We start from the raw sequence: 27,072 nt of genomic DNA on the forward strand, positions 1-27,072 counted from the left end.
ACCCTGGGGGCACTGGTGTAAACCCCCTGGCATCATGGCCCTGTGTCCCCTCAGCGTTTCAGATCCTGAGCGTGCTCATCAAAAAGGTTTGAGCAACAGGTTCTGTCTGGCCATCTTGGCCCATATGTACTGCATCTGGCCTCTCTTCCATTCTTGTGTTCAGACAGGTGAGTCCGCAGATGCCTGCACGCGCTCCCACTGCTCCCACTTCCAGCCAAGCAGATTGGAAACTTCCACTGCCGGGTGGGGGGAGGGGGCGCAGAATGATACACTAACAGATTAGGAAAAAGCAACCTAAGTGTTGCCATTGAGACCCACTGGATAGTTTGGAATCCTGGAGGGGTGGGGTGAGATGGGAGGCAAGGCACTCCGGAGGAAGCTGTGTTGAACGGGATGCTAGGAGTGAACAAGAGAAGCAAAGGTAGAGAGGTGAGAACCAATGCGGATCCAGGACGAAGCAGTCACGTCGGGGCCGAGGTAGGAAGAGAAAGGGAGGATGGACCATTACCTGCAGACCTGGAAACCCAGGGAAGTAGGTGACATGGTCAGAACCGCCTTAGGAAGATGGCCCTGGGCTGGTTTGCGGAAGATGGGTTTAAGAGCGGCGCCGACGGAGTTAAGGAGACTGGTTAGGAAGTGATCAAGTTCAGAGGTCTGGCTGAGATGAAGGGGGTCTTCAGTGAGGTCAGAGGATGTCAGACAGTGAAAAATGGTAGAAGCAAGACACAATGGGTGAGGGGTGGGGAGCGAAGATCCGGAAGGAGTCTAGGCCGTCACCACATGTCCAGCCAGAGTGAGTAGATAGTGGGGACAGCATCCAAGATACGAGAACACAGGTGGCAGAGGAGAAGCAGGAGAGAACGGGTTTCAGGGGGAGGAAAACGAATCCCTTGTGGGCCTCTGAGTCCGAGGTGCCCATGGGACACCCCGGCGCAAGTGCCAGATCTGTTCTAGAGACTTAGACTGAGGAACCTTCGGTGTACTGGGGATGCCCGACACCATGTGAATGAAAGCCCTCAGGGAGGTCCCTAACAGAACTGACGTTAGGAATTCGGTCCTCATTCCTTTCTAGCTGACTTCCCGTCAGACTGTTACTTTCTTTTCCCTGGGCAGTCTTTTTGGGATCTCTCCTCCAAACAAAACAAACTAAGAAAGTCAGTCCTGGGATAGATAGTACCCGTTCTTTCAAGTAGACTCTAAACGCATTAGCATTAGCAGTAAATCCAAATTCATCCCTGCACAACGTAAAAGCTCCACCGCCTATGGTGGTTCATGCTCTCGAGGGTTTACAGAACGCACCTTGGCTCAGGTAAATGAAATCCTTCAACAGCACCCCACTGCAGTTAAGAAACGAACTAAAAGGCCCCGTGTGACCTGGCCACTGCTGTCTTTTCCAACTTTAAGTCCTAACACCCTCCCCCTCTCTCACTTAACTGGTCTTCCAGCCACTCCTAGGGCAGCTTCGCTCTTCTCTCCCGCCTGTTGGAATCCGTTGAACGTCACCCAGAGGCCTTCCTGGAACAGCCTATGTAGAGGAGCTCCCTCTTCCCGTGATTTTCCTTTCCTTGCCTCCACTTGTAAAACTCTCTTTTAGTTATCCGGCCCCCGCCCCGATTTACTAGTGCAACTTTCAAAGTAGGGATTCTCTCGTCTCCTGTAACTCCCGCACCTCAGGTGGGTGTGGGTCAGATAAACACGTGCATCAACGGAGAGCACAGCAGAAGAAACCGGGCTCAGTTTGGTGACTCAAGGGGCAGGCTCAGGGTCGGACAGACTCGTCCACTCCCGGCTTCGCCACTCGCCGAGACTTTCGGCAGACCATCTCGCCCCTGCGGGCTGCAGCCCCTCCACCGTCACACCCGGCTGGCCCCGGCAGGAAGCGGGTCCCACCGCGCGGAGGCACACAGGGCCGCGGCGGGAGTGCGAGTCCGCGCCCGCCGCTCTCCCGGCTCCCCCCGGCCCCCCTGCCCGGCCGCCATGTGGCGCGGCTGACCGCCGGGCGCCCACCTGTCTCCCTCTGCGTCTTCACGCTGATGTACTGGCGCAGCTTCTTCACCGCGCGGTCCCGGATGCCCTTCTCGTGGGACGCCAGCCGCTGGGCGAACTGGAGCTCGGCCGGCTGCATGGCGGGGGCCATCGCGCCCGCTGGACCATCCCCGGCCGCAGCCTCCCGCCACCCGCAGCCTCCCGCCGCCACCGAGCAGCCCGGGGCCGCGTCTGCGCAGAAGGCGGCTCGCTTCGGCGGCGGCGGGCGGGGGCGGCGCGCGGGCTGATGGCGTCACAAAGGCGCCGGCCACAGCTCGCAGCGCGTTCTGGGTGCGAGCGCGGCAGACCCAGGCAGTGGGCGGAGCAGCCCAGTTCGAGTTCGGTCTCGACTTCGCTCTCCTGCGCCTCCGCTGTCTCTTGTCGCCACATCTCTGGGCGTTTGGCGGCGAGGTTAGCTAGCGATGGGTCTTGGCCGGGAAGAGATGGATGGCCGTAGTCTACAATCTTTAAACTCACTCTACAAATCTCCATCCGATCGATCACTCACCTACGAGATAGACAGCACTGAGTTTTTAATTGTATTGGACTCCTCGAGCCGCCTCTGCCGGGTGGAGACTGAGAAGATGGCAGTCCTTGGGGTTTTTGGCGGGATGCTGGGGACAGCCCCATTAAGGGGCCGCCTTGACGGGGTCCAGGTCTGAGCCTCTGCTGCTGGCGGAGGCAGGGCCCTCCAGCATCTCCCAATGTCCAGGTCCCGGGACAGGTCCCAGGGCAAAGACAAGTCCTGGCACAGGGGCAGGGCAGGTCCAGGGACAGGGAAGGTCCTGGTGCAGGGGATGGTAGGGCCAGGGTCGGGTCCCAGTGCAGAGGATGGCAGGGGCAGGTCCCGGTGTGGGGCAGGAGTTTGGAGGGAGTGCTTGCGAGTCCATCCTTAGGCCTGGAGAGCATTCAGGGAACTCGGGCAGTGTTGGCTTCCTGCCAGCTTAGAAATAAACGACGTCTTAGTTATCGTAGTAACCCAGTACATTTAAACCTACAGGCTGCACCCTATTTTGTGAATTTAGTGGTCGTACTGGGGCAAGTAAATGGACTAGGTGGCATCTTCCAATATATGGTGGTCGTCTCAGTTATTTAGCCAGCTGGCTAGACTGACCTTCCCTATCCAGGGCTGACTTCGCGAGGAGTCTGTTGTCGGAGAGCTTCGAGCCTTGCTATTGGAGCTTAGAGCCCAGCGTGGGAGCATGGCCGCCGGCTGCGTGGCGGCTGTTCCTTTGAACACACAGCCCGTTGGTCTAGCGTCCCTTGCCAAACAGGAAAGGCCCAATCCCGATTTGACTTATTTAACTTGACACTTACACTTGGGTTTCACTGTCCTTCTATTTTGCAGTTAACGAGTTTAAAGCCCCGGCTAAGCCAGGAGAGCCGACGCGGTATCTCACCATGCCCAACCCTCGTCCGTAAAACCGAAAAATGCAGCGCGAACTCTGCGAAGTTTGAGCCTCGTGGCTCGCCGTCCTGATTTCCCCCCCCCCCCCCCCCGGCGTGGATACGTTCCCGCTCTTTCTGGCGTGAGGGGGTCAGAGGGCGCGCCGCCGCGCAGGCGCACGGAGCTTTGGCTGCGGCGGCCATGGGCGAAGCAGGCGGCGCTGAGGAGGCCTCACGGGTCAGTGAGGGGTCCGGGCGGCCGCCATTGTCTTCCTCGCGCCGTGTGGCGGCCCGCCTGGGCTTGCCCAGGGCTCCTTGGACAGCCCTGGGCCTCGTCCGCGGGGCAGCGTGGCCCGGGGGGGGGGCTGGGGGCGTGGCGGGGGCCCCCGCGCGGGGGCCGTGGGCGCGGCGGCGGGACATGCGGTCCGAGCCCGGCCCTCCTCGCAAGGCCCTAACGCGCCTTCCAAGGCTCAGTGCCAGGTGCAGGGAGAACGCAGGCCGCAGGTCGCCACGCTGTCGCCTCCACAGCAGGTGATGCGGGAGAGACCCGGGTTTAGGGTCCGGTTCTGTCCCGTTAACGGCGTTACCCTAAGGAGGTCACTTAACCTGCCTGTGCCTCTGCTCGTGACCCGGACAACCTTGAGGGGTTGGGGATGCCAAGTGAGCTGACCCCCCGCGGGCCAGGTGCCCCCAGCAGGAGTGCAGTGACCTTCCCGTTGCTCCCCAGGAGCCGCCGAGGAGCCGGGTGCCGGGCCTGTCCTTGGTTTTCAGGAGGATGGCTTCAGGCCTCGGTGCAGGGAGAAGACAAAAACTGGCTTCCCCTTGCAGCCTGTGGCTCCAGCTGTCAAGATGTACCCTACAGCGCAGAGGGCGGGCTGGGTGGAGCAGAGCCCCGCTATCGAAACCATCAGGAACATAGAGGCGCTAGGGAAAGGAGGCCGCCTTGGGCTGCGGGTCGTTGTCCTCCGCAGAGAAATGTTAATAATCTTAAGATCTGCTTGTTGTTTTAGCAGGTGGGATCTAAAGAAGAATTTGTGAAAGTCAGAAAGAAGGACCTGGAACGCCTGACGACTGAAGTAATGCAAATCCGGGACTTCTTGCCCAGAATACTAAATGGGGAAGTGCTGGAAAGCTTCCAGAAGTTAAAGATTGTGGAGAAAAGTGAGTCTTATTCTTAGCAGCCGTCGACGGCGACGCGGTGTGTTCCAGCAGACTAATCTCCCGTAAACAACCATAGGGCAGCTGTAAATACGCCTCGGGGTGCTGCTACAGTCCTTGTAATTCCTTGTGCGAGAGTCAGAAAAGACCTAAGGAAGAGAGGTGCCCTCACAGGAGGGACTCAGACCCCTACGCTCGTGTTGGAAGAAGGGCTGCCAGCTCTTCTGGAGTACCTCACCAGCTTCTCTTCCCCTCCAGCTCCCGTCCCTGGCAAACACGTGTGACGCTTTTGTCATTGAAAAGCGCTGCTCTGAAAATTAAGTGTGTCAGTTGAAGATCTCGCCCCGTGGACGGGCTGCATGGAGTTAACGTGTGTGCAGAGACTGGCGCGTGCGTACTTGTCTCTGGGTGGACGGACAGGTCAGTGTCTAGCCCTGATTTGGGTCCGGGACTGCCAGGACTTGTCCGTTCAGAGTTGGAGATGTGAGCTGGGCTGCCCGTCGGGTAGCAGTCTGGGCGCCCGTTGACGTCCTCAAGGCAGCCTCTGGGGCTGATTCTGTGCTTGCGTAGCTGAGGCTGAATTATAGCTGAGTCCGCCCGCAGCGCTGCAGGCTGACGCGCCACCCTGCGTCGGACCGCTCACCATCACCGGTGGTCTCTAGGAAGGCCGCAGGTCCCCAGCGCTAGTGCCGACGAGAAGGTGTGGGGACAGCACGCACGCCAGGTTTGTGCACGCTTCCCCGGCGGAGGGCGCAGCCGCGTCCGCTGGATGGGGAAACGCGCATGCCCGTCGGAGTTCCCTGCCCTGTTTGTTTTCTCTTAGGAATCCTCAGACCCGCTCTCCTCTGCCCTGTGGTGTGTGCCCCCAGCAGGGGGCTCCTGCAGACTGCCCGCCTCTGACTTCTTGCTGGCTGCCCGGGGCTCACCAGTGGAAGGCGTCAGGGGCGGAGACAGGGGTTGGGGTGTTTCCTCCTGCGGCCTCCACAGCTGTGGCTTCTACCTCTGGGCCCCGGAGACGGTCTCAGCTCCCGCTGAGTCTCTCCCATTCCCTCGTCGGGTGCGCTGTCGCTAGTTTCTGGGTGCCTCAGCAACCCCGTTGTGTCCCCTGTGCCGCTCTCCTCTCTGTAAGTAGTCCTTTCCGTGAATCTCAACGTCTGGACCTCTGTTTCCCCCTGGGACCCTGCCGCATGTGCTCGTGTCACTGGTTACGCTGTCGCTCCAGGTCACTGGCCTCTGAGTCCCTGCTTCTGGTCCCATGCTCCTCCGACGACCCTCTGAGAGCAGTCAGTCGCTGCACGCGTTTGTCTTTGGGGAGGCGACGTGCTGACCCGTAGCAGGGTATGTCAGCGTGCTGGGTGGTTATGTCTCTCCGCGGGGTAATCAACCTGCGCTCAGGGTCTCACGGATTCGTCAGCACGAGGCAGTCTTTGGAGACACCACGTCAGATTGCGGTGCGTGCAGGAGCGAGGGCCACAGAAGAATCCGCGGTGACTCGATCACAGGCTTTGGGAGCTCTTGCCGCCCATCCCCTGGTCTTCCTCAGGCCCCTCCAAGCGGCCATCTCTTCCCGCTCCCTGGCCATTTTGTCTTGGCCTGCTTTGCCGATGTGTCCTCCTCTGCGGCAGCCTTTCGGCTAGTGGAGCTGCCTGAGGCTCAGGCCTAGGCCCCTTCTCCCCTCACTCCGTGGCTTTTCCGTGGGTGGTCTCCTGCACACACAGCTTCGTGTCTGTCTCCATGCCGGTGGCTCCCGGGGTTGATCTCTGGTCCTCGGCTCGGCCCAGACCCCCAGGCTTGCGGTCCTGTATCCGACTCCTCCTTGGTGTTTCTTCTTGCTTTTTTTTAGCGATAGTTTCAAGTTCTCACTATTTGTCTTACAAGCAGCCAGCCTGCAGCCGTCAGGAGGGACCCGCAGCCCGACGAGGGAGACCACACAGCAGAGGAACGGTGGGCCTCTTGACAACAAAAGGCCGGCATTGCCGAGGGATTTGGGGAGGGATGGAGTTCAGGTGAAGTGCACCTTAAACATGTTTTGATGGGCTCCAAGTAAAATAGGGCCGTGTGTGGGGCTGTCACCATATCCTACTACAGTGGATCCGGGCCTTGTCTTTGAAAACCACAAAATGAATAGACGTGGAACATCGTGTCTGAAGTGCCTTATTTGAAGCTCTGCAGCCAGCAGGAAATCAAGGCTGCTGCTCTGTGTCCCAGTGACTTTGATTCTGCAGGGAACAGGAGGATGTTTTCTTTTTAGTGGTATAATTCCAAACAGCAGAATTTCTGATAGTCTGGGATTTTACAAAACAAGCTTTTTATGAATGAGTGGTCACCGAAAGAGGGGCCGTTAAGACACTGCCGTGCGTGCTTTCCTGTTAACTTGGCAGCTGGCTCTGTGTGTTCGTTAGCCCAGCCTAGCAAACTGCAGGACACATTGCTGCTTTCTGACCTCTGACCCGTGGTGTCCATCCTCCTACCCTGCCCCACGCTGGGCTTGCTCAGCCTCCCCAGCACCTCCATCCGCCTAGAGGCCTGGGATCCTCCTCACTGCCCGCCTCTCCTCCCCCGCGCCCCCAGTCTCTCTTCCCATCAAGTCCTGCACGTTGCCACTCACGGGTGCATTGTGAATTCACTAGCCTGCCTTCACTGCCACTGCCACGGCCACCACCGACCTGAGCCCGGGACACCATTGTCTTGTTTCGTGTTTTGCCTGAAGCTCTGCCTCCTGGCAGCGTCCGCTTGTCGTCACTTTCCAGTCTGTCGTGTGCACTGCAGCCCATGTAGGTTTTAACCGTTGTTAGCTTGTGTCATTCCCCTGCTTAATTCTTCAATGGCTTCTCCTTACTTTTAGGACTTTAAGGACCGGAAAAACACCCCTTTCCCCAAGAAAGCAATACCGCCCGAAAACCTAAGCAAAACTGTACCATGGCTTGAAAGATTTTGTTATTGGACTTAGACTCAGGTTCAGATTCACTTTCTTATCTGACTGTCTAGATCTGTCTTCCTGTTAGTCCCGTTAGATGTTATAGCACACCCTTCTTTTCCTTCAGATAAAGTTTTATTCTCATCTTATGGTAAGTGTGGGTGGGAGGGCAGGGCCCCTGTTTTTGCCTCCCATTTTATTCTCTGTGCCTGAATATTTGGTCCTGAGGTTACTTCTCGGCCGGTGTCTGCGTGCTCTTCTGTCCAACTTGCTTGCTATCTCATGAAGCTAAGGTGCCATAGGCCCCTCGGTGCTGGGAGAAAGGGAGGACCAAAGTGGACTTTGACGTAAATCAAGAATGGTCAAGATTTTAAACCTTTTGCCGTGCAACCTCAGGGTGTTTTTCAGTTATACCGATCTTGAAGCTTGAAATCAGGGTTAGATACTTTCGTTTCATAATTACGTCACAAGGTCTGATAATTCCTTGTCTTTCTTGATTGGCACTGGTTCATTTAGAGAAACAGTGAAAAAGTCACTCAGCCTCTTTTCTTTTCTCCAAGTTACTTAACATACAGCGTAATAATGGTTCCAAGAGTAGAATTGAGTGATTCATCACTTACACTTAACACTGTGCTCAGCCCAACAAGTGCCCTCCTTGATGCCATCCCCCATTTAGCCCATCCCCCCACCCCACCCCTCCAGCAACCTCAGTTCTCTGTATTTAAGAGTCTCTTAAGGTTTGTGTCCCTCCCTGTTTTTATATTATTTTTGTTTCTCTTCCCTTATGTTCATCTGTTTTGTCTCTTAAAGTCCTCATATGAGTGAAGTCATATGGTTTTTGTCTTTCTCTGACTGACTAGTTTCACTTAGCATAATACCCTCCAGTTCCATCCACGTAGTTGCAAATGGCCAGATTTCATTCTTTTTGATTGCCAAGTAATACTCCATTGTGTGTGTGTGTGTGTGTGTGTGTGTGTGTGTGTGTATGTGTATCTATAGATACTTCTATAGATATAGATACGTATATGTATCTATATATGCATCTATATCTATATGTATACACCACATCTTTATCCATTCATCCATCGATGGACATTTGGGCTCTTTCCATACTTCAGTTATTGTTGATGGTGCTGCTGTAAACAAGGGGGTGCATGTGTCCCTTTGAAACAGCACACCTGTATCTCTTGGATAAATGCCTAGTAGTGCAATTGCTGGGTTGTAGGGTAGTTGTATTTTTAATTTTTTGAGGAACCTTCATACTGTTTTCCAGAGTGGCTGCACCAGCTTACATACCCACCAGCAGTGCAAGAGGGTTTCTGTTTCTCCACATCCTTGCCAGGATCTATAGTTTCCTGAGTTGTTAATTTTAGCCGTTCTGACAGGCATAAGGTGGTATCTCATTGTGGTTTTGATTTGATTTCCCTGAGGTTGAGTGATGTGCGTTTTTTTCATGTGTCTGTTGGCCATCTGGATGTCTTCTTTGGAGAAGTGTCCATTCATGTCTTTTGCCCATTTCTTCACTGGATTATTTGTTTTTTGGGTGTGGAGTTTGGTAAGTTCTTATAGATTTTTGGATACTAACGCTTTATCCGATATGACATTTGTGAATATCTTCTCCCATTCTGTCAGTTGCCTTTTGGTTTTGTTGATTATTTCCTTTACTGTGCAGAAACTTCTTATCTTGAAGAGGTCCCAATAGTTCATTTTTGCTTTTGTTTCCCTTGCCTCAGGAGACATGTCGAGTAAGAAGTTGCTGTGGCTGAGGTCAGAGAGATGGTTGCCTGTGTTCTTCTCTAGGATTTTGATGGTTTCCTGTCTCACATTTAGGTCTTTCATCCATTTTGAGTTTATTTTTGTGTATGGCGTAAGAAAGTGGTCCAGGTTCATTTTTCTGCATGTTGTTGTCCAGTTTTCCCAGCACCACATTCCGCTGTCCTATAGACCACTTTTCAAACGCGTAGGTTGCCTTTGAGATGTTAGGTGATACAATTTAAAAACAACTTGATGTCTTAGTGGCAGTCAGATCCTCAGAGTCTTGAGTTGTGATCGTATAATTTTTCGTGTTGACACCAAACATAAATTGCAGTCTTATTTCTAACGTTTTAAAATCTGCAACATTAGTTTTAACCTTTTAAAATTTACTGAAATATGTTTATTTATTACCGTGTTAATATTGTGAACCAGCCTTGTTTTGTTCCTTGAATATCAGTAATGAATACAAACTAGTGTGGCCATGATATGCTGGAGAGATATTTGACTAATTTTCTTTAGCAATAGAAACAAGTTGTTTCGTGTACTTTAAAATACAGCACCTGCTGCTACACCTGTGCAGCAACATCTTGCCTCTGTTGGCATTGTCCAAGAGAACTTTCTGTGATGATGAAGTTCTTGTATAATTCATGCTGTCCCTGTCTATTTAAAAAATAGTCACTAGACAAAAATTGAAAAAAAAAGGGGGGGGGGCGCCTGGGTGCCTCAATTGGTTAATCGTCTGACTTCAGCTCAGGTCATGATCTTGCAGTCCGTGAGTTCGAGCCCCGCGTCGGGCTCTGTGCTGACAGCTCAGAGCCTGGAGCCTGCTTCGGATTCTGTGTCTCCCTCTCTCTCTGACCCTCCCGTGCTCGTGCTCTGTTTCTCTCTGTCTCAAAAATAAATAAAAACATTTAAAAAAATTAAAAAAAAAGTCACTAGACATATGTGGCCAAGCAACCCAGCCCCATTTATTAAAAAGACAGTCTTTCCTTCCTTTAGTACAGAGACGGCTTCGTTGTAAATGGCTGTGTATGTGTGAATTTGGTTCTGAATTCTTTATTAGTTCTGTTATTTTTTTTATGTAACTTATGATTAGTATTTATTAGTTTTTATATTGATATCCACTCGGTTGTGTTTTATTGTAGCTCCCTGATGAAATTCTGTTTTTGCCTTTTTTTTTCCTGTAACATTAATTAGTTATTTTAAAGTCTGAATCTGATAATTCTATTTTTTACTTTTTACTTTTTTAAATTTATTTTTTAATTTTTTTTTTCAACGTTTATTTATTTTTGGGACAGAGAGAGACAGAGCATGAACAGGGGAGGGGCAGAGAGAGAGAGGGAGACACAGAATCGGAAACAGGCTCCAGGCTTTGAGCCATCAGCCCAGAGCCCGACGCGGGGCTCGAACTCATGGACCGCGAGATCGTGACCTGGCTGAAGTCGGACGCTTAACCGACTGCGCCACCCAGGCGCCCCTAAATTTATTTTTTAGAGAGAAGAAGAGACAGAGTGTGAGTTAGGGAAGGGCAGAGAGAGGGAGACACAGAATCCGAAGCAGGCTCCAGGCTCCGAGGTGTCAGCACAGAGCCTGATGCGGGGCTCGAACCTACAAACTGTGAGATCGTGACCCGAGCCGAAGTTGGACGCCTAACCAACTGAGCCCTCCCCGGTGCCCTTGAATCTGATAATTCTAATATCTGGATCACCTGTTGATCTGCTTGTATTGTCTAATTTCCCTCTTGGTAGTCTTTGTAATTTTTTATTGATTAGTGGAGTTTTTCAAGTGAAACTTGTAGAGACTTTCGGTGATGGTATTTTTCTCCAGCAAGTGGTGCCCCCGCCTCCCCCGCCTCACTGTCTGCTTTCCTCTACAGCCTCTGTATTCTGCTTATGCTCTGCTGAGTGCCTGCAGGAGAGAGACGGCTCTGACATCAGCTCATTTTTCTGTGCTCCTATCTCCTCTGGGATCATGGCCCACCCTAAGTCTTGGCTGTCTGATAGCTCTGGAATTTATTTTCATTTCCCAGCTCGGTGCCACCACTGGCTGCTCTGCCCAGCTTTGCTGCCCCTTTCCCTGTGCTGCTTTGGATTATGCCAGGGTCTTTGGGAAGAATGAAGTGGGAAGCTGGGGTCCTGTACCTCAGGGCACTTTCCTCGTCTCTGGGTCCTATAGCCTAAAGGCCTGTGTGACTCAGGAGCTCTCACATACTTTCAGAGGAGTCCATTTTTTTAAGTTCTGCTTTTATAATTATTCTTGGTGGGTAGATTGATCTGTTCCCTCACCATTATAGCTGGAAATGTAAGTCCTTCCATATATGTGGTTGTGATTTTTAAATTGTTAAAAACATTTGGTAATGTCCTACAGGAAAGACAGACTGTGGAGATGTTCCAGATTAAAGGAGGCCAAAGGTACAATGACAATCGAGGCACTTCCTGACACTTGACTGGTTGTTGTGCCTTGAAGGAAGAAAATGCTATAAAGGACGGTTTGGGGTCATTTGAGAGAATTTGAATGTCGGTGGCAGACTAGATAGAGGTATTAATTCTTCTGAAGTTGACAACCGTATAGAGTAGGAGTCTAGGACATCCCTATTCCTGGGAAATACCCACTGAAGTATTTAGAAGTAAAGGGCAGTGATGGATGTAACTTACCTCAGCTGGCTCATAGTGCGTATTGCGTGTGTGTCTGTCTATGGTACACGGGATGAGCAGATGTGAAATGTTGCCAGTAGATGAGTCTGGGGAAAGGGACTGTGGGTGTTCTTTGTATGGTTTTTATTTGTGTGATGTTTTGTAAGTTTGAAATTGTTTCCAAATAAAAAGTTGAAAAAACCTGGTAAAGTGGAAGCACAACCGTTCACAGAGCCGTAAGCGTCCCCTAGGCGCTCTTGGGTTGTTAGAAGCGGGTGTGGAAAACCACTAGTACCACATGGTCTCTCAAGTGTTGACGGGTGTTTGGAGGTTAATTTCCCGAGTTTGGTATTAATGAGAAGAGGAAGACCTCTGTTTACAGCTCAGAGAAGAATGATCATTTCTGGGCCACAGAAATGTGAACCAGAGAGAGAATCGCGAAGAGTGGGATGGAAGGAAGAGTGAGTGCCAACAGGGCATTATCGGGGTGCCCAGCGGGCTCAGCAGGTGGAGCCTGGTTCGCCGCATCTTGGGGTTGGGAGTTCGGGCCCCGTGTTGGGTGGAGAGAGAACTCAAAAATAAAATCTTAAAAAAGAAAAAAAGATTATTTGATACGACCAAAAGTTTATTGTGACCCAAATGAGATAATGTCAGAGTGCCTTTTCCCCATGTGTTGGCAGGAGCAAAAGGGGTAACATGGAGTGTGCAGTGGACCGACGGGTGTGGTCCAGGTTTGGGGAACCCACGCTAGGGAGCTAGGGGAGTGGGGTTCCAGGGCCTCCCCAAGAGCTTCCAGATGCGCAGGAGGGCAGGGGCCTGCCTCACCCGGAAGGGGAGTTGCTGCCACTGGAAGACGGGCAGCGATGATGCAGTGGGGAGTAAGTGCCCCAGCGTGTGTCTCCTCTCGTCCCTGCCCCTGTCCTGGTCTAACAGGAGCCTGGGTGCTGTGGGTGTTCACTTTTGCCTCTTGGAGCACAGAGCACGGAGGAGAGTGGATCTCAAGGGCACGTGGAGATGGTCCAGAGCACAGGGGACTGGGAGAGAGGAAAAGAGACGTGACGGGCTTTTGGACAGAGGAAGTGGGGACGTAGCCGCGATGGAGAAGGCAGAGACGTACGTTATTTGAACGAATCGCTCCCGACACGCAGTCGTGAACATGATCTCTGTATGCCAATAAATGAAACGTTTCCCAGCTCAACAGTTTGAGAAATGCGTTAACAGAATTCATTTGAATTTGGCAAGATTGATCTTATTTTTTGTGATGGTGTTTATTTTCAAGTCTTCCAGCGAATGTGGTGGATGAGTCACTCAGGTAGAGGTGCCCTGTCTGCCTGGTGTTTGCCAAGCGTTGCTAGGTAATGTACGAACATACAAAGGATGAAATCCGGCCCCTTTTCTTTGGCATTTACCCGTGGACTAAGGGGCTCCAACACACAGATGTTGAAGTTAGTGATCCAAGGTGCTGCCACGTCCATTGGCAGTGCCACAGTAGAACGAATTCCCGTTAGTCACACATTTTCTTCATCCTACAAGAGACAACTCCAGTGGCCTTTAAGGTAGAGAAAGAAGAGTGGTTTGGGGAGCAGGTTTTTGGCAGTGCAGGAGAAAAAAATGCTATTTCCATGTTCCGGTTCCACCTCTTTTCCCCCACCCCCTTTGATTTGTTTTAAAAATTTGACGGCTAATCAAAGTGTTGTTTTTCTGGTTTAGAGTGGGTAGCAGGATTTCAAACTCACGTAATGTCTTTAACCGAAGGATTTTTTTAAAATGAATTCTGAACTACTCTCATTTTATCACGTTTTGAACTTACATTGTTGACAGGCTGATTATGTTAAGATAAGACAAGGTCTTCAGGGTGGGCCCTGATCCAGTATGACAGGTGTCCTTACAAAAGGGAAATTTGGACACCGAGAAAGAAGATGTGCACGAGGAAGCTGATGTGAAGAGACCAGGAGAAGGCCAATGACAGCGGAGGCGGATGGGAATTTTGGAACAGCAGGGCTGCTGAAAGCTGGAGAAGGCAAGGGAGGATCCTCACCCGCGGGTTTCAGAGGGAGCATGGGCATGCTGACGACACTGTGGTCTTGGACCCATGGCCTCCAGAACTAGGAGAGGAGACGTTTCTGTTCTAAGCTGCCCAGTTTGTGGTGCTTTGTTATACACCCTCCAAATCTCAGTTCAAAGTAAATGGAGTCCATAGCGGCTTACTGTAAATCCTTTTCTGAACCTATTGGAGAGTGATGCAAAGGGAGAAGTTAAGGGCTGTTTAAAAGCTTTCACTTTGGGGGCGCCTGGGTGGCGCAGTCGGTTAAGCGTCCGACTTCAGCCAGGTCACGATCTCGCGGTCCGTGAGTTCGAGCCCCGCGCCAGGCTCTGGGCTAATGGCTCGGAGCCTGGAGCCTGTTTCCGATTCTGTGTCTCCCTCTCTCTCTGCCCCTTCCCCGTTCATGCTCTGTCTCTCTCTGTCCCAAAAATAAATAAAAAACGTTGAAAAAAAAAGCTTTCACTTTGGATTTGAGACTTTTAGCAATTTTGATCAAAAACAATACTTTCGTATTAATGTACATGGAACAACTGATAGTTTGCTTTGCTTATTATAAGCATACCTGGTGATAAAAACAGGGTAGGGGAAATCGATCTCTTTTGTGTGGTTTACATTTCTTTGCTCAGTGTTTTAGAAATGCTGCTTTTCAGTTATAGCTCTGTCTCCTGCCTGTAATAGTTCACTGTACCCTTCCCACCAATAACTTAAACATTAAGAGATACAGGCGTTCTCATGTTATTGGAACTATCAAAAAAGGATTGTACGTTTCAAACCAGATCGACGTTGAAGTAGCCTGTGACGTAGATTGTGTTTATATATTGGTGGTCTGTCTTGGCCGCTCTTTTAATTAGTTAACAGTTAAATGGAGGAGGTTTCTCCTTCATTCTGAACACTAAAGGTGAGCAGTTGAAAGGATCTTAGGCTGGGTGATCCTATTCTGATATTGAGGCTGGGTAGGATAATGTCTTGATTACACATAGTGGATCATTTACTGTCCATATTCTTTCTGTCCCTGGATTTAAAAAAAATCATAAAAAGGTATATTCTCATTATGAGAACGAGACAATCAAAGTAGCTGTGCATTTCTCTCTATTCAAGGATTAGCAGAAGGAATGTGTAGAGAAGTCTAATTTATTTATGTGACAGATATTTATAAAATTCTGTGTGCTGTTCTAGGGATTTGGGATGTATCAGAAAACAAAACATGAAAATCCCTGCCCTTGTGGTGTTTGTTCTGGCAAACACCGCAGGCACTGCCGGGGGCCAAACTGACAATGCGAGGTGGGGGTTTTGTTGGACTGTGGCGGCAGTGCTCCCATCCGGCCACAAGGCGGCGGCCTCGGACAGCAGAAAGGCACCCTCTGCCTCCGGGGGGCTGGGGTGGGCTCATGGTGGGCGGGTGTGGCTTCCCTGATGCTGACTTTGAATTCTGTGGGGCACCTGTAGGAGAGTGGGACGTTTTGACCGTGTCCTGTGTTATGGTAGCCTACGATAAAGTTGTATACAGGTATGTAGAGCGAGAGATTATGAAGTTGCTGTAACAAAAATCTTCTGGGTGGTCAGAATTAATTCCTCCATATTTTACACGTGGTAAAGCATGTAAAGATGTAATTTTCTATCTTCTTCGCCATGTTTGAATGATACACCGCTTAATGACACAAGAAAATTTAAAAGTGAACTGCAAAGAAAAAATTGGCACCACTAATTATTTTAGTTCCTTTTTTGATCTTTCTTTCTTTCTACCAGATGCGATTTATGGTTCATTCATAATTGTGAATAATCCATGTTTTAATTTAACATTGTTACAAAGGGCAAATGTGTAGTTTTTTTAAAGCATAGTACTTGAGGGGTGCCTGGGTGGCTCAGTCGGTTAAGTGTTTGGCTTCGACTCAGGTCATGATCTAAGGGTTGGTGAGTTCAAGCCCCGCATTGGGCTCTGTGCTGACAGCTCTGAGTCCACAGCTTGCTTCAGATTCTGTGTCTCTCTGTCTGCACTCCCCCCCCCCCCCCCACTCGTGCTCTGTCTCTCAAAAATAAACAAACATTAAAAAAAAAACAGTAAAGCATTTGACTGATCATTGATTTCTTCGGTGGCCACAATTGGTAGGGCAGAGTGTAGAATCGGGAAAATCCTGCTGTGGCATGGTGTGTTATCGAAGGGGAGAAAGAGAACTGATTTAAGGGAGAAGAAATAGTCCCCTATTCACGTAGTTTCTCAGAAACACATTTTCAGTGAGAAGTTCTGGCCAGTTTCATAATCTGTAACTGAATATTTAGCTTCAGGTGCTAATCTCCCTTCTAGGGTAATGGGCCCCTGGAAAATGCAGACTCCATTCATTTCTCCAGAGCTTTTGGGATGCCCCTGCTGTTGGTGGTCCCCTCTTTGTCAGACCCCTGGGCTATGAAGCCACAGCCCCCTCTGGTCTGCGCTTCACTGGGGGGAGTGCTGTAAGCCACCTCCCCTCTCAGGTAGGGGAAGGCACCGGTTTTCAGGCTGCTGCCCCCGGCACCCTCCATTTCTCCGCACCCCGTGCTCCTGTGGCTGGGCTCCCTCATTTGCTGGTGCTGATGGGTGTCGATTTCATTTCGTTAGTGACCAGAGACCAGGCCGTGGTCCCGAAGCAGTCTTTCTCAGAGTCTCTTCCCAGATCAGCAGTATCAGCCTCACCTGGGAACTTGCTAGAAGTGTAGGTTTTCAGGCCCCACTCAGTCCTCCGAATAGGAAACTCTGACGAGGGACACAGCAGGACACAGGCGGACTGTGTTCTTCCACCTCAAATCTTGGTTTACATTAGCATAGAAATGGATGATTTCTCAGTCCCTGAAGTCGAGGCACTTAACATTTTAAGCTCTAGACTTCTTTGCTTTATGAATGTCATGATATCTTTTATTTAAAGTTGATAATGCTTTTGATTTCAGACTTATTAACATGAATGTCTTTGGGGAATTGTGTTGGCTGTTTGAATCGCCATCTAAGCGAATGTGGTTGAGAGGAAGAATGCCGTGGTGCCGCGCTGTCACCGTGGCCTTTTTTGTGTGACCACGTTGCTCCCACCCTCCATTGACTGCCGCTGTTCCTCCTGAGTCAGTCTGCCAGTTGGTGAGACGCGCTTTGTGAGTCAGCCCCGGCTGGCACCGTCTACTCGCTGAGCTGCCTTCTGCTTTTTATGGAGCAGATACAAGTCTGTGCCACGAGACAGTCAGGCTTCTCAGCCCTGCCTTCAGTCCTTTAAATAACCCACTTTCTTAAAGCCTCGAGTACAAGTCTGGCAGTAAAACGAGGTCTTAAAAACACACGACCAGAAACAACAACAAAAGTAGTGCTTTCTGCTATGGGCTGCAAACTGATGAAAACCGAAACGAGCAGGACTCTGGGAATATCGGTCAAGGACTGGTTGTGAGCAAGCCGTGCTGCTTTTCCTGAAAGATTAGGCAAAGTGGATTCTTAGAAAAGAGTAGTGATTTGAGATACTGAGTATTGTTATGCCTCTTTCTTCTAGACCTGGAAAGGAAAGAACAAGCATTAGAGCAACTGAGAATGGACTGCGAGCACTTTAAAGCCCGCCTGGAGACCGTGCAGGCCGACAGCATGAGAGAGAAGAAGGTACGATGCTCACGGGCCACCGCCTAACACACTCGTGTCACGGCTGCGTCCACAAAGTGGTGTTGCCAACAGCTTGTGTAGACCTTCAGCCTCGAGAGATTGTGTCTTGAAACGCATATATTCCGAATGGGTTGGAACATAGTCAGACGTTGGCCTTTATGATCATTTAACGTGGAGAACGTTTACTGGGTGACTTGTGATAGTCACTTTCTGTTGATTTTTATGTTTAAAAGACCATTGCAAAGCTTTAAAAGTCAGAGTATAGTAAGAATCTTAAAAAGTGCACATCATAATTCATAATCAGAGATAAATGTATTACCTACAAATATTAATAATTAAGGGATCATTCACCGATATTTTATTATTTAAAATAAATTTTTCAATGTTTATTTTTGAGAGAGAGAGTGTGTGCACAAGTGGGGGAGGGGCGGGGGGGGGGACACAGAATCCGAAGAGGCTCCAGGCCCTGAGCTGTCAGCACAGAGCCCGAAGTGGGGCTCAAACCCACAAACCGTGAGATCGTGACCTGAGCTGAAGTCGGATGCTCAACCGACTGAGCCACCCCGGCACCCCCATTTAGTGATATTTTAGAAATAACCAATGTATTTTAATATTTAAGAAGACTAATAGGATTTCTCAAAAATTACACGTTTTTACTTTATGGAACAAATACTTCCCCCTTTTTTCTGTAAAGCTGGAACTATCCTGTCGCTTTGGATACAATGATAAAATTCGGAGTGTGCATGTTTTTTTTGTTTTTTGTTTTCCCAGTAATAACACTGTAACAGTATTAGTAACAGCAGCTAGGTATTTGGTTCCCTGGGCCCCGGTGGGTGCTGCCCCTGGCTCAGTGGGACCAGCAGGCGCTGTTAGTGTGAAGGAATGTGCGGTAGCTGGTCACAGGCCCACTGCCTCCTCTGGTGAAGGGATTCCAAATGCTTGAGGCTGCCGTGGAGGCGTTCCAAAACTGGTGGGTCTGTAGAGACTTGAATATTGAGCAAATAGATAAAGGGAAAGAGTTTTAGTCTCAAAACTGAGTTGAGTGTCACATAATTGAAGTTGAAGTTTTAGTTTTGTCATGGTTTGGATCATGACCAACTAAGATGCCAGTGTGGTTAATTTGGGCCTGAAAGTTTCATGGTCTGAAAGAAGTTGACCAACATACAAGAAGGAATTTGGTAAAAATCAGCAATGCACCTGTTGGTTCAATACTTACTTAAATTGCTAAACATCCTTATTAAATTGAAACTTAACTGGGCAGAATCTTCCTGTTTGTTTTTTTTTTAATTGTTAAGCATAGGGAAAAAGTGCATGTTTTGTGGGCATTTTAGATGCAGTGCATAAAAATAAGCCATTCTGGTAAAGCACCAGTCAGTATAGAATGGATGAAATGACCTTGGTAAAGTAGGGTCAGATCACCAGCGTGTTATTGCCCTGACACTTTGACCTTAGTTACAACATGGGAATATTTTAGATTAAACTATTTCCTATTTCCAGCTAAGTTTCCTGTTTAACTCTCCTGCCAACTTGATACAGATGGGAGTCCCTTCGTGTTGGCCACAACAAGGCCGCATCTCTTTTTGCTGTAGAGAACTGAGAGCTGCCCCCATAGCCTCTTCTCTGGTCTCTGCCCAGGTGTCTACAGATCACGGGGCTGGACGCTGGAAGCTTATTTTAGAGTTGAGGAACCGGGAAAGAATTCAGGGACTGGATCCCACATTAGAGCACTGCTAGTAAGAACCACAGTACGGGTAGACGTCATTAGGAAAAGACAGCGGTTACTGGATCCACATGTAAGCAAAGATGAGAAAACACAGCGTGGACTCCAAGTCATAAAGAAGCGTGATGGGGGAGCCACAGCTCCTGACCCCCCCCCCCCCCCCCACCCCGGAGAATGGCTGCCGGACAGGGGAAGCTTGGTTGCCGGCCTCAGTTGAGCTGTTTCCTCAGCAGTAGTTGAGTCCGGTCAATGGGAGTCCAGCTGGGCCTTGATGTGCACTCGGGGGCTGGCCGGGAGAGTCCTCCTGGCAGTGGCAACCTTTGAACTCTGGAGAAGAAAGAGCCCAGCTTTCCTGGTGTGGGCGGAGCTGTTGGAGGACATCTGACTTGCTTTTCGTAGGACTGTGCTGTCCCTGTGAGGTTAGACGAGGCTCCCCACAAGGGGTCTGCCAGTTTTTACTGTCTGACCTGGCTGTCCCACGTGTGTGAACTTGGCCTACATGAGGTGCGAGTTCACCTGTGCTGAGGGGCATTTCGGTCGCTTGCCTGTGGTTTCATTTTCTCTGTGTGTCTTCTTGTGTGCACTCCTTTCACAGTTAACAGACTTGCATGTGACTGCCCGTTTTTTGTGATCTGTGTTTTTGATTTGTTAGCAAAGAGTTGCTACTTTTGTGATAGTAAATGGAAGCTGTTGCAAACATTGTATTATTTCAGGAAACTTTTTAAAGAAAAACTGATAGTATATTTCAGTTAAAATCAGAAACGAACTACAGAGGATTTTGAAGGAATCCTGAAAGCTTTATGCTCGGTACTCTGTTAGGTAGGAGTATTCACTTAAAACAGGTAACTATATCAGGGTTTGATTATTGTTCCTTTTTTATTTTTTTTTTTCAACGTTTATTTATTTTTGGGACAGAGAGAGACAGAACATGAACGGGGGAGGGGCAGAGAGAGAGGGAGACACAGAATCGGAAACAGGCTCCAGGCTCCGAGCCATCAGCCCAGAGCCTGACGCGGGGCTCGAACTCACGGACCGCGAGATCGTGACCTGGCTGAAGTCGGAAGCTTAACCGACTGCGCCACCCAGGCGCCCCTATTGTTCCTTTTTTAAAAGCAACTTTATTGAGACGTGTTTTGCACAACATGGACTTGATCTGCTGTAAAAGTGAAACTGGAGCATTTTTAGTAACTGCATGCAGTCCCACAGCTTTCGCTACAATACCGTTTGGTTTTGGTTAAAAGGTTTCAGAAAGAATTACAGAGTTGCAGGAAGGCGCAACAAGTCCAGGGGAGTCCCTGTATCCTCCACCCAGTTTGCCCCGGTGTAGCGTCTTGCATCACTCTGGCACGAGGTCAAAGCCGGGAAACTGACACTGGTACAACCCACACAGGTTATTTGGGCTCACTGGCTTTACCTGGGTTCGTTTGTATCTCCTCGTGTGTGTGTACGTGTGCACACACGCTCAGTTCTGTGCCGTTTCAACACATGTATACATTCACGTATCCGTCACCAGCACGTTGAAGATACCAAACAAAGATCTCTCCATGCTTCCCTGCTGCAGCCACACCCACTCTGTGCCCCGTACTTCGCTCCAGGCAACCACCTGCACATAGTTGTCACACATTAATCTCTATCATTTTAGGGCGCCTGGGTGGCTCAGTCGGTCTTCGGCTCAGGTCATGATCTCACGGTTTGTGAGTTCGAGCCCCGCGTCAGGCTGTGTGCCGACAGCTCAGAGCCTGAAGCCTGTTTCAGATTCTGTGTCTCCCTCTCTGTCTCCACACCTCCCCTGCTTATGTTCTGTCCCTCTCGCTTTCAAAAATAAATAAACATTAAAAAAAATTTAATCTCTATCATCTTATTTCAAGAATGTCATGAAAATGGAATGTCATGAAAATGACTTTTTCCGCTCAGATTCATCCAAATTGTTGCTTGGATCAATAGTCTGCTCCTTTTTATTGCTGTGTAGTATTCCATGGTATGGCTAGATCACACTTCGCTCAACTGTTCTCTCAGGGAAGGAGTTGGTGGGTTGTTTCCGGTTTTTCGCTATTAGGAGTAGAGGTGCTATAAACATCCGTGTATAGGTTTTTGTGCGATTGTACGTTTTCATTTCTCTGGGATAGATGGCTCAAGAGTGCAGTCACTGGGTTATGTGCCAATGCATGTTTACTTTTGTGAGAAATTGCCAAGTTGTGTTGCAGAGTGGTGGTTCCACTTTACATTCCCACCAGCCATGTGTGAGTGATTCATTTCTTCCACACCTTAATTGGCATTTAGTATATTATCACTGGTTTTATTGTAGCCATTCTGGTAGGTGAGTTGTGGCTCTGATTTGCATTTCTCTAGTGGCTGACAATGCTGAGATCTTCTAACACGCTTATTTGCCATCGTATATCCTCTTCTGTGAAATACCTGTTCACGTCTTTTTTAATATATAAATCTTTTTAATATTTATACATGTGTATGTATATATATATTTTACTGTTGAGTTTAAAGAGTCCTTGATATACCCTAGATAAAAGTCTGTTATTGGATGCGTCGTTTGCAGATAGATTCTCCCAGTGTGGAGCATGTTGTTTCATCATCTTCATGGGGGCTTTTATGGAGCTAAAGGGTTCAATCTGGGTGGCGTCCAGTTTGTTAGTTTTCCCTTCCATGATCAATGCACTTAGTGTTGTAAGAACTTTTCTTGTAGCCCTTGGTCCTAAGGACTTTTTTCCCCTAATGGTTTTATATTTTTATATTGCACAGTTACGTTCACAATACATTTTGGGTTAAGTTTTGTATAAGGTATGAACTTTGGTTGAGGTTCTTTTTTTTTTTGGTCCAGCTGCTCCCATGCTTTGTGGGAGAGGTGGTCTTTCCTCTTGTAGCTCTGCCAGCGATCGCTTAGCGTATTTGCCTGGTCTGTTCGGGCTTCTCTGCCCTGGCCCATCGATCTGTTCTTCCATCAGAGCTGTCTGATTACTGTGGCTACGTAGTGAGCCTCAGCATTGGATAAAGTGATTCTTCCCGTCGAATTTTTCTTTTCCAAAATTGTCTAGACGGGTCCTGTGCTTTTCCAAATACATTTTATCATAAGATCATCTGTGTCTGTAAAGATTTTTGCTGGGCTTCAGATGAGAATTGTGTCATTTCTGTAGATCAGCTTGGGGAGAACTGTTGACTCTGTTGCCTCTCGCAGTCTGCAAACAAAGCATGTGTTTCCATTTACTTAGGTTGTCTTTAATTTCTTCCATCAGTGGTTTGTAACTTTCAGCACACAGATCCTACACGTTTTGTTAGATTTTTACCTAAGCGTTTCTCTTTTTTCCTTTCTTGATTCCAATGTTTTAATTTTTATCTAACTGTAAGCGAATAGCTGAATTAGTAGAACGTTCTAAAACTCCAGATTGGCTTTTCTTACACCAGAAAAAAGTGATCAATTTAACCGGCGAAGACGGGATTTCTGACAACCTCTCACCCGGCATGCAGCTCATCTAGATGGCTGTCTCTTAACTGCAAAGTGACGCTCCCTCTTGCTTTTTCCAGTACTACTCTTTAAAGGAACCAGAGACACTGACCCCTAGTAACCAGTCTGAGATGTAACACACTGGGGGTTAGTGGACATGCCAGCCTCTGGCTGTCTTGGTGAGAGACACTGTCATGAAAATGTGACCTAGAAGATGCCATTATGCACAATTCCCGACTTGGGCTGGCTCACAAAGGCAGAGGCAGCGAATCAGTTTTTTGTTTTGTTTTGTTTTTTTCAAACCTTCCTTAAAGATTCTTTGATGCTCTGCTCTATTACTGTAGACCTGGTCTTTTTACCTGAAATTTTTTTTAAGTTCTGGGTTGCTATTATGTTAACGATTTGATGATCCCATCCTAGGACCAAAATGTCCCCCAGAACGGAGTTCAGATTTGATCAAAACATAAATCGGGGTGTGACACTGTAGAATTATAAAGGGTAGGCAGAAGGAAAAGTCATCCTGAACCACTATGTGATGGCTCAGGTCTCGTCTGTGAGAAAGGGAGTGGGGAAGGGGGGGCACCTACGTGCGTCACTGAACTTGAGAGTACTGCTGGGGACCCTCAGGATACTTCCATCCTTCCATCTCCTGGCTTCCCTCGGCTTCCCAGACAGCCGCTCTTAGAGCTGGGCGCACAGCCATCCCATTCAGCCTGGTAACGCATGCTGGCCGTCAGGGGCCTGAGCTTGTACTTTTTGCAGGCAGATGCCACTTCGAGTTTACCACAGCAGTCTCCAGATTGGTTGCTGAAAATGGGCTTGGCATACTTCAGTGGCGCATTCTGCTCATAAACCGGCCAGATGTAAAGGTGAAGGCCTCGGGAGGCCCAGATCCCACGTAATCGGAGAGGACTCTGCCACTGCCGATGTCAGTCATTGCCCTTCATGTTGACCACCAGAAAATGGTGCCATTCCCTGTGTTTGGGGTCCTTCCTGCTGGGAGCGTCTGGGTCTGTCATGACCAAGGGGCAGCATTTGCCTGGATCGGGGCCTCCCGTGCGATCCTGGTGGGCCAGTTCCTTACCTGGGTGGGCGTCCCCCTTTGTCCACCTCATTGACCTCTGCCCCAGCGTATTTGACCTTCGGTGGGATTCTGCAGCTGCCTGTCTGCTTCCTGCAGGCTCAGAGTCCCAGGCCACTTGCTCAGGTCTCCCGGTGTTGCAGGGCTGAGCCGGGCAGACAGCGGGGAGTCTTGGCACGGCCCGGGCCTGTGGCACTGACTCAGAGCACTCTGCAAACTGGCCCCGGGAGGCGTGGGACCAGCGGCCAGGGTGCTTTTCATTTTCTGTGGAACAGTTTTAAATGATGTTGTATTTTTTTAATTTTTATTTATTTTTTTAAATGTTTGTTTTTGAGAGAGAGAGAGGGAAATATTGGGAGAGAACACACGGGGGAGGGGCAGACAGAGGGGGAGACAGAGGGCTCGAAGCAGGCTCAGAGCCTGATGTGGGGCTTGAGCTCACAAACCATGAGATTATGACCTAAGCTGAAGTCAGACGCTTAACTGACTAAGCCACCCAGGTGCCCCAGTGCTGTTGTGTTTTAAATTTTAGGTTTCATTTTGTTGTTGTTAATGTATAGAAATGTTATTGCTTTGTGTGTGTTGATCTTGTAACTTGTGACCTGGCTGAAGTCACTTGTGAGTCTAGAAGTTTTATTTACTTTTTACTTTTACTTTTAATTTATTATTATTTTTAATGTTTATTTTTGAGAGCGAGAGAGCATGAGTGGGGGAGGGCAGAGAGGGGGTGGACAGAGGATCCGAAGCGGGCTCTGCATTGACAGCTCTGTGCTGACAGCAGCCAGCCCAGCATGGGACTCGAACTCACAAACCATGGGACCATGACCTGAGCTGAAGCAGGATGCTCAACCAGCTGAGCCCCCTAGGCGCTCCTGTTTTTTAATTAAAAAAACAAAAGTTTATTTCTTAGAGAGAGAGAGAATTCACACACAAGCAGGGGAGGGACAGAGAGAGAAGGAGAGAGAATCCTAAGCAGGCTCTGCATCGTCAGTGCATGGGGCTCAATCCCATGAGTCATGAGATCATGATCTGAGCCGAAATCAAGAGTTGGGCGCTTAGCCGACTGAGCCACCCAGGGGCCCCAACTAAGAGTTAAAAAAAAATTCCTTGAGTTTTTTTTTTTTAATGTTTATTTTTGAGAGAGAGAGAGAGGGCACATACGTGTGCATGTGTGTGTAGGGGGGCAGAGATCTGAAGCAGGCTCTGTGCTGATGACAGAGAGCCTGATATGGGGCTCGAACTCATGAGCCGTGAGATCCTTACCTGAGCTGAAGTTGGATGCTTAACCAGCTGAGCCATCCAGGTGCCCCAAGTTTGTCTGTCTGTCTTTTTTCTTCCCTCCCCTCCCCTCCCCTCCCCTCCCCTCCCCTTCCCTTCCCTTCCGACAATCATGTCATCTACAAACAGGGACAGTTCTGTTTCTTCCTTCTGCTCTATATACTTTTTGTTTCTCTTGTGTTATTACACTGTAGGGAACTTCTGACACTATGTTGAATAAGAGAGACAAGAGTGGACAATCTTGCCTTGTTCCTGATCTTGGGGGGGAAGCAGTCTTTCACCATTAACTATGATTTTAAAAAAATAGAGCTTTTTTTTAAAGTTTTTATTTCAATTCCAGTTAACATGCAGTGTAGTATTAGTTTCAGGTGTACAATATAGTGATTCGACACCTCCATACATCACCTGGTGCTCATCACAAGTGCCCTCCTTGATCCCCATCAGCTGTGTCACCCCCACCCCACCTCTGGTGACCATCAGTTTGTTCTCTGTAGTTAAGAGTCTGTTTCTTGGTTCGCCTCTTTTTCTTTTCCTTTGCTCATTCGTTTCTTAAATTCCACATATAAGTGAGATCATATGGTATTTGTCTTTCTCTGACTTGTTTTGCCTAACGTTATATATACTCTCTAGCTTCATCTATGTCACTGCAAATGGCAAGATTTCACTCTTTTCTTATGGCTGAGCAATATTCCAGTGTTCACAGCAAAACTGGAAAATAGGGAGATGTTCCCATGTACCGCCTGCCCCCATTCATTTGTAGCCTTCCCCATCATAAACGTAAGTATGATTTTAGCTACAGTGTTTGGTAGATGCTTTTTATCAAGTTGAAGTTCCCTTCTATTCCTAGTTTGCTGAGAATTTTTATCACGTGTGCGTGCTGGATTTTGTTCAATTTTTAGAACATTTCCATCACATATCTGTTTGTAGTTAGTCCTTGCTCCAGCCCTAGGCCACCACTGATATGCTTTCTGTCTCTATAGATTTGGCTTTTCTGAATATTTTATAGGAATGAAATCATACAATATGTAGTCTTGTATGTCTGGTGTAATGCTTTGGAAGTTCGTTTATGTTAGCACGTGTCAATTGTCCTTTTCATTGTACCATATTTTATCTGTTCACCAGTTGATAGACATTTAGTTGTTTCCAGTTTGTGACTCTTGTGAGTAATACCGCTGTGAACATTCACGTACAAGTGTTTGTGTGGACGTATACTTTAGTCTCTTTTGGGCAGGTACCTAGGAGCAAAGTTGCGGGTCATGTGGTAAGTATATGGTCAACTTGGTGAGGAGCTGCCAAACTGTTTATCAAAGTGAGTGTGCCGTTCTGCATTCCACCCAGCGATGTGTGAAGGTCCTACTTTTTCTGTATTCTTGTCAACACTTCGTGTTGTTGGTCCTTTGAATTACAGTCATGTTGGTGAGCGTGTAATGGTGACTCATTGTGGTTTTAATTTGCATTATCCTCATGTTGAGCATCTTTTCATGTGTTTATTATTCATTCATATATTTTTTTGGTTAAATACCTATTCACATCTTCTATTTAAATTGTTTTATTTGTCATTGAAACATACTTGACCCACAATGTTACATGAGTTTCAGGTATACAATCTTTTGACTATTTTTAATCGGATTGTTTATTTTTGTGTTGCAAGAGTTCTTTATATTTTCTACTCATAAGTCTTTTTTTTCCTGTACAATTTAGAAATAATTTCTTTTAGTCTATGGCTTGCGTTTTTACTTTCTTAATGGTGTCTTTTGAAGAGTAAAAGTTTTTAATTTTGATGAAATTAAATTTGCTATTTTTTTAATGGATTATGACTTTGTTGTCATATCTAAGAAATATTTGCCTAACCCAAGGCCACAGAGGTTTTCTTCTAGAAATTTTACCTTTAGGTCTGTGATTCATTTTGAGTTACTGTTATTTTTATTTCTTTGCATATGACCATCTCTCTAGTTGTTTTGTGATCATTTGTCAAAGAGACTGCTTTTTCCATTGAATTGCCTTGACACTTCAGTTA

At 48.3% G+C, this 27,072-nt stretch overlaps 2 protein-coding genes and 1 pseudogene across 8 annotated transcripts in view; 1 reads left to right on the top strand and 2 right to left on the bottom strand.

The window, feature by feature from the left end:
• RRP1B (ribosomal RNA processing 1B) overlaps positions 1–2,207 on the bottom strand; it is a 30,018-nt gene extending 27,811 nt beyond the window's left edge. Inside the window, exon 1 of one of the 3 annotated variants that reach the window (XM_040483799.1) lies at positions 2,008–2,207. In XM_040483799.1, coding sequence (XP_040339733.1) covers positions 2,008–2,137 — 130 coding nt within the window. In that variant the 5' untranslated portion in view covers positions 2,138–2,207. The remainder of the gene's footprint in view (positions 1–2,007) is intronic. The other 2 variants (XM_040483800.1, XM_040483801.1) reach the window with 2 other exon arrangements.
• Positions 2,208–2,291: 84 nt separating this feature from the next.
• The window catches only part of HSF2BP (heat shock transcription factor 2 binding protein), a 96,591-nt gene continuing 71,810 nt past the window's right edge, over positions 2,292–27,072 (top strand). The window contains exons 1-4 of one of the 5 annotated variants that reach the window (XM_040483805.1): positions 2,292–2,436; positions 3,374–3,649; positions 4,422–4,572; positions 17,419–17,522. In XM_040483805.1, coding sequence (XP_040339739.1) covers positions 3,614–3,649; positions 4,422–4,572; positions 17,419–17,522 — 291 coding nt within the window. In that variant the 5' untranslated portion in view covers positions 2,292–2,436; positions 3,374–3,613. The other 4 variants (XM_040483802.1, XM_040483803.1, XM_040483804.1 and 1 more) reach the window with 4 other exon arrangements.
• LOC121035823 (phosphatidylethanolamine-binding protein 1-like) lies at positions 23,320–24,038 on the bottom strand (annotated as a pseudogene).

Source organism: Herpailurus yagouaroundi, unplaced genomic scaffold (genome assembly GCF_014898765.1).
Source record: "Herpailurus yagouaroundi ecotype Mexico unplaced genomic scaffold, PumYag 162, whole genome shotgun sequence".
Taxonomy (NCBI): domain Eukaryota; kingdom Metazoa; phylum Chordata; class Mammalia; order Carnivora; family Felidae; genus Herpailurus; species Herpailurus yagouaroundi.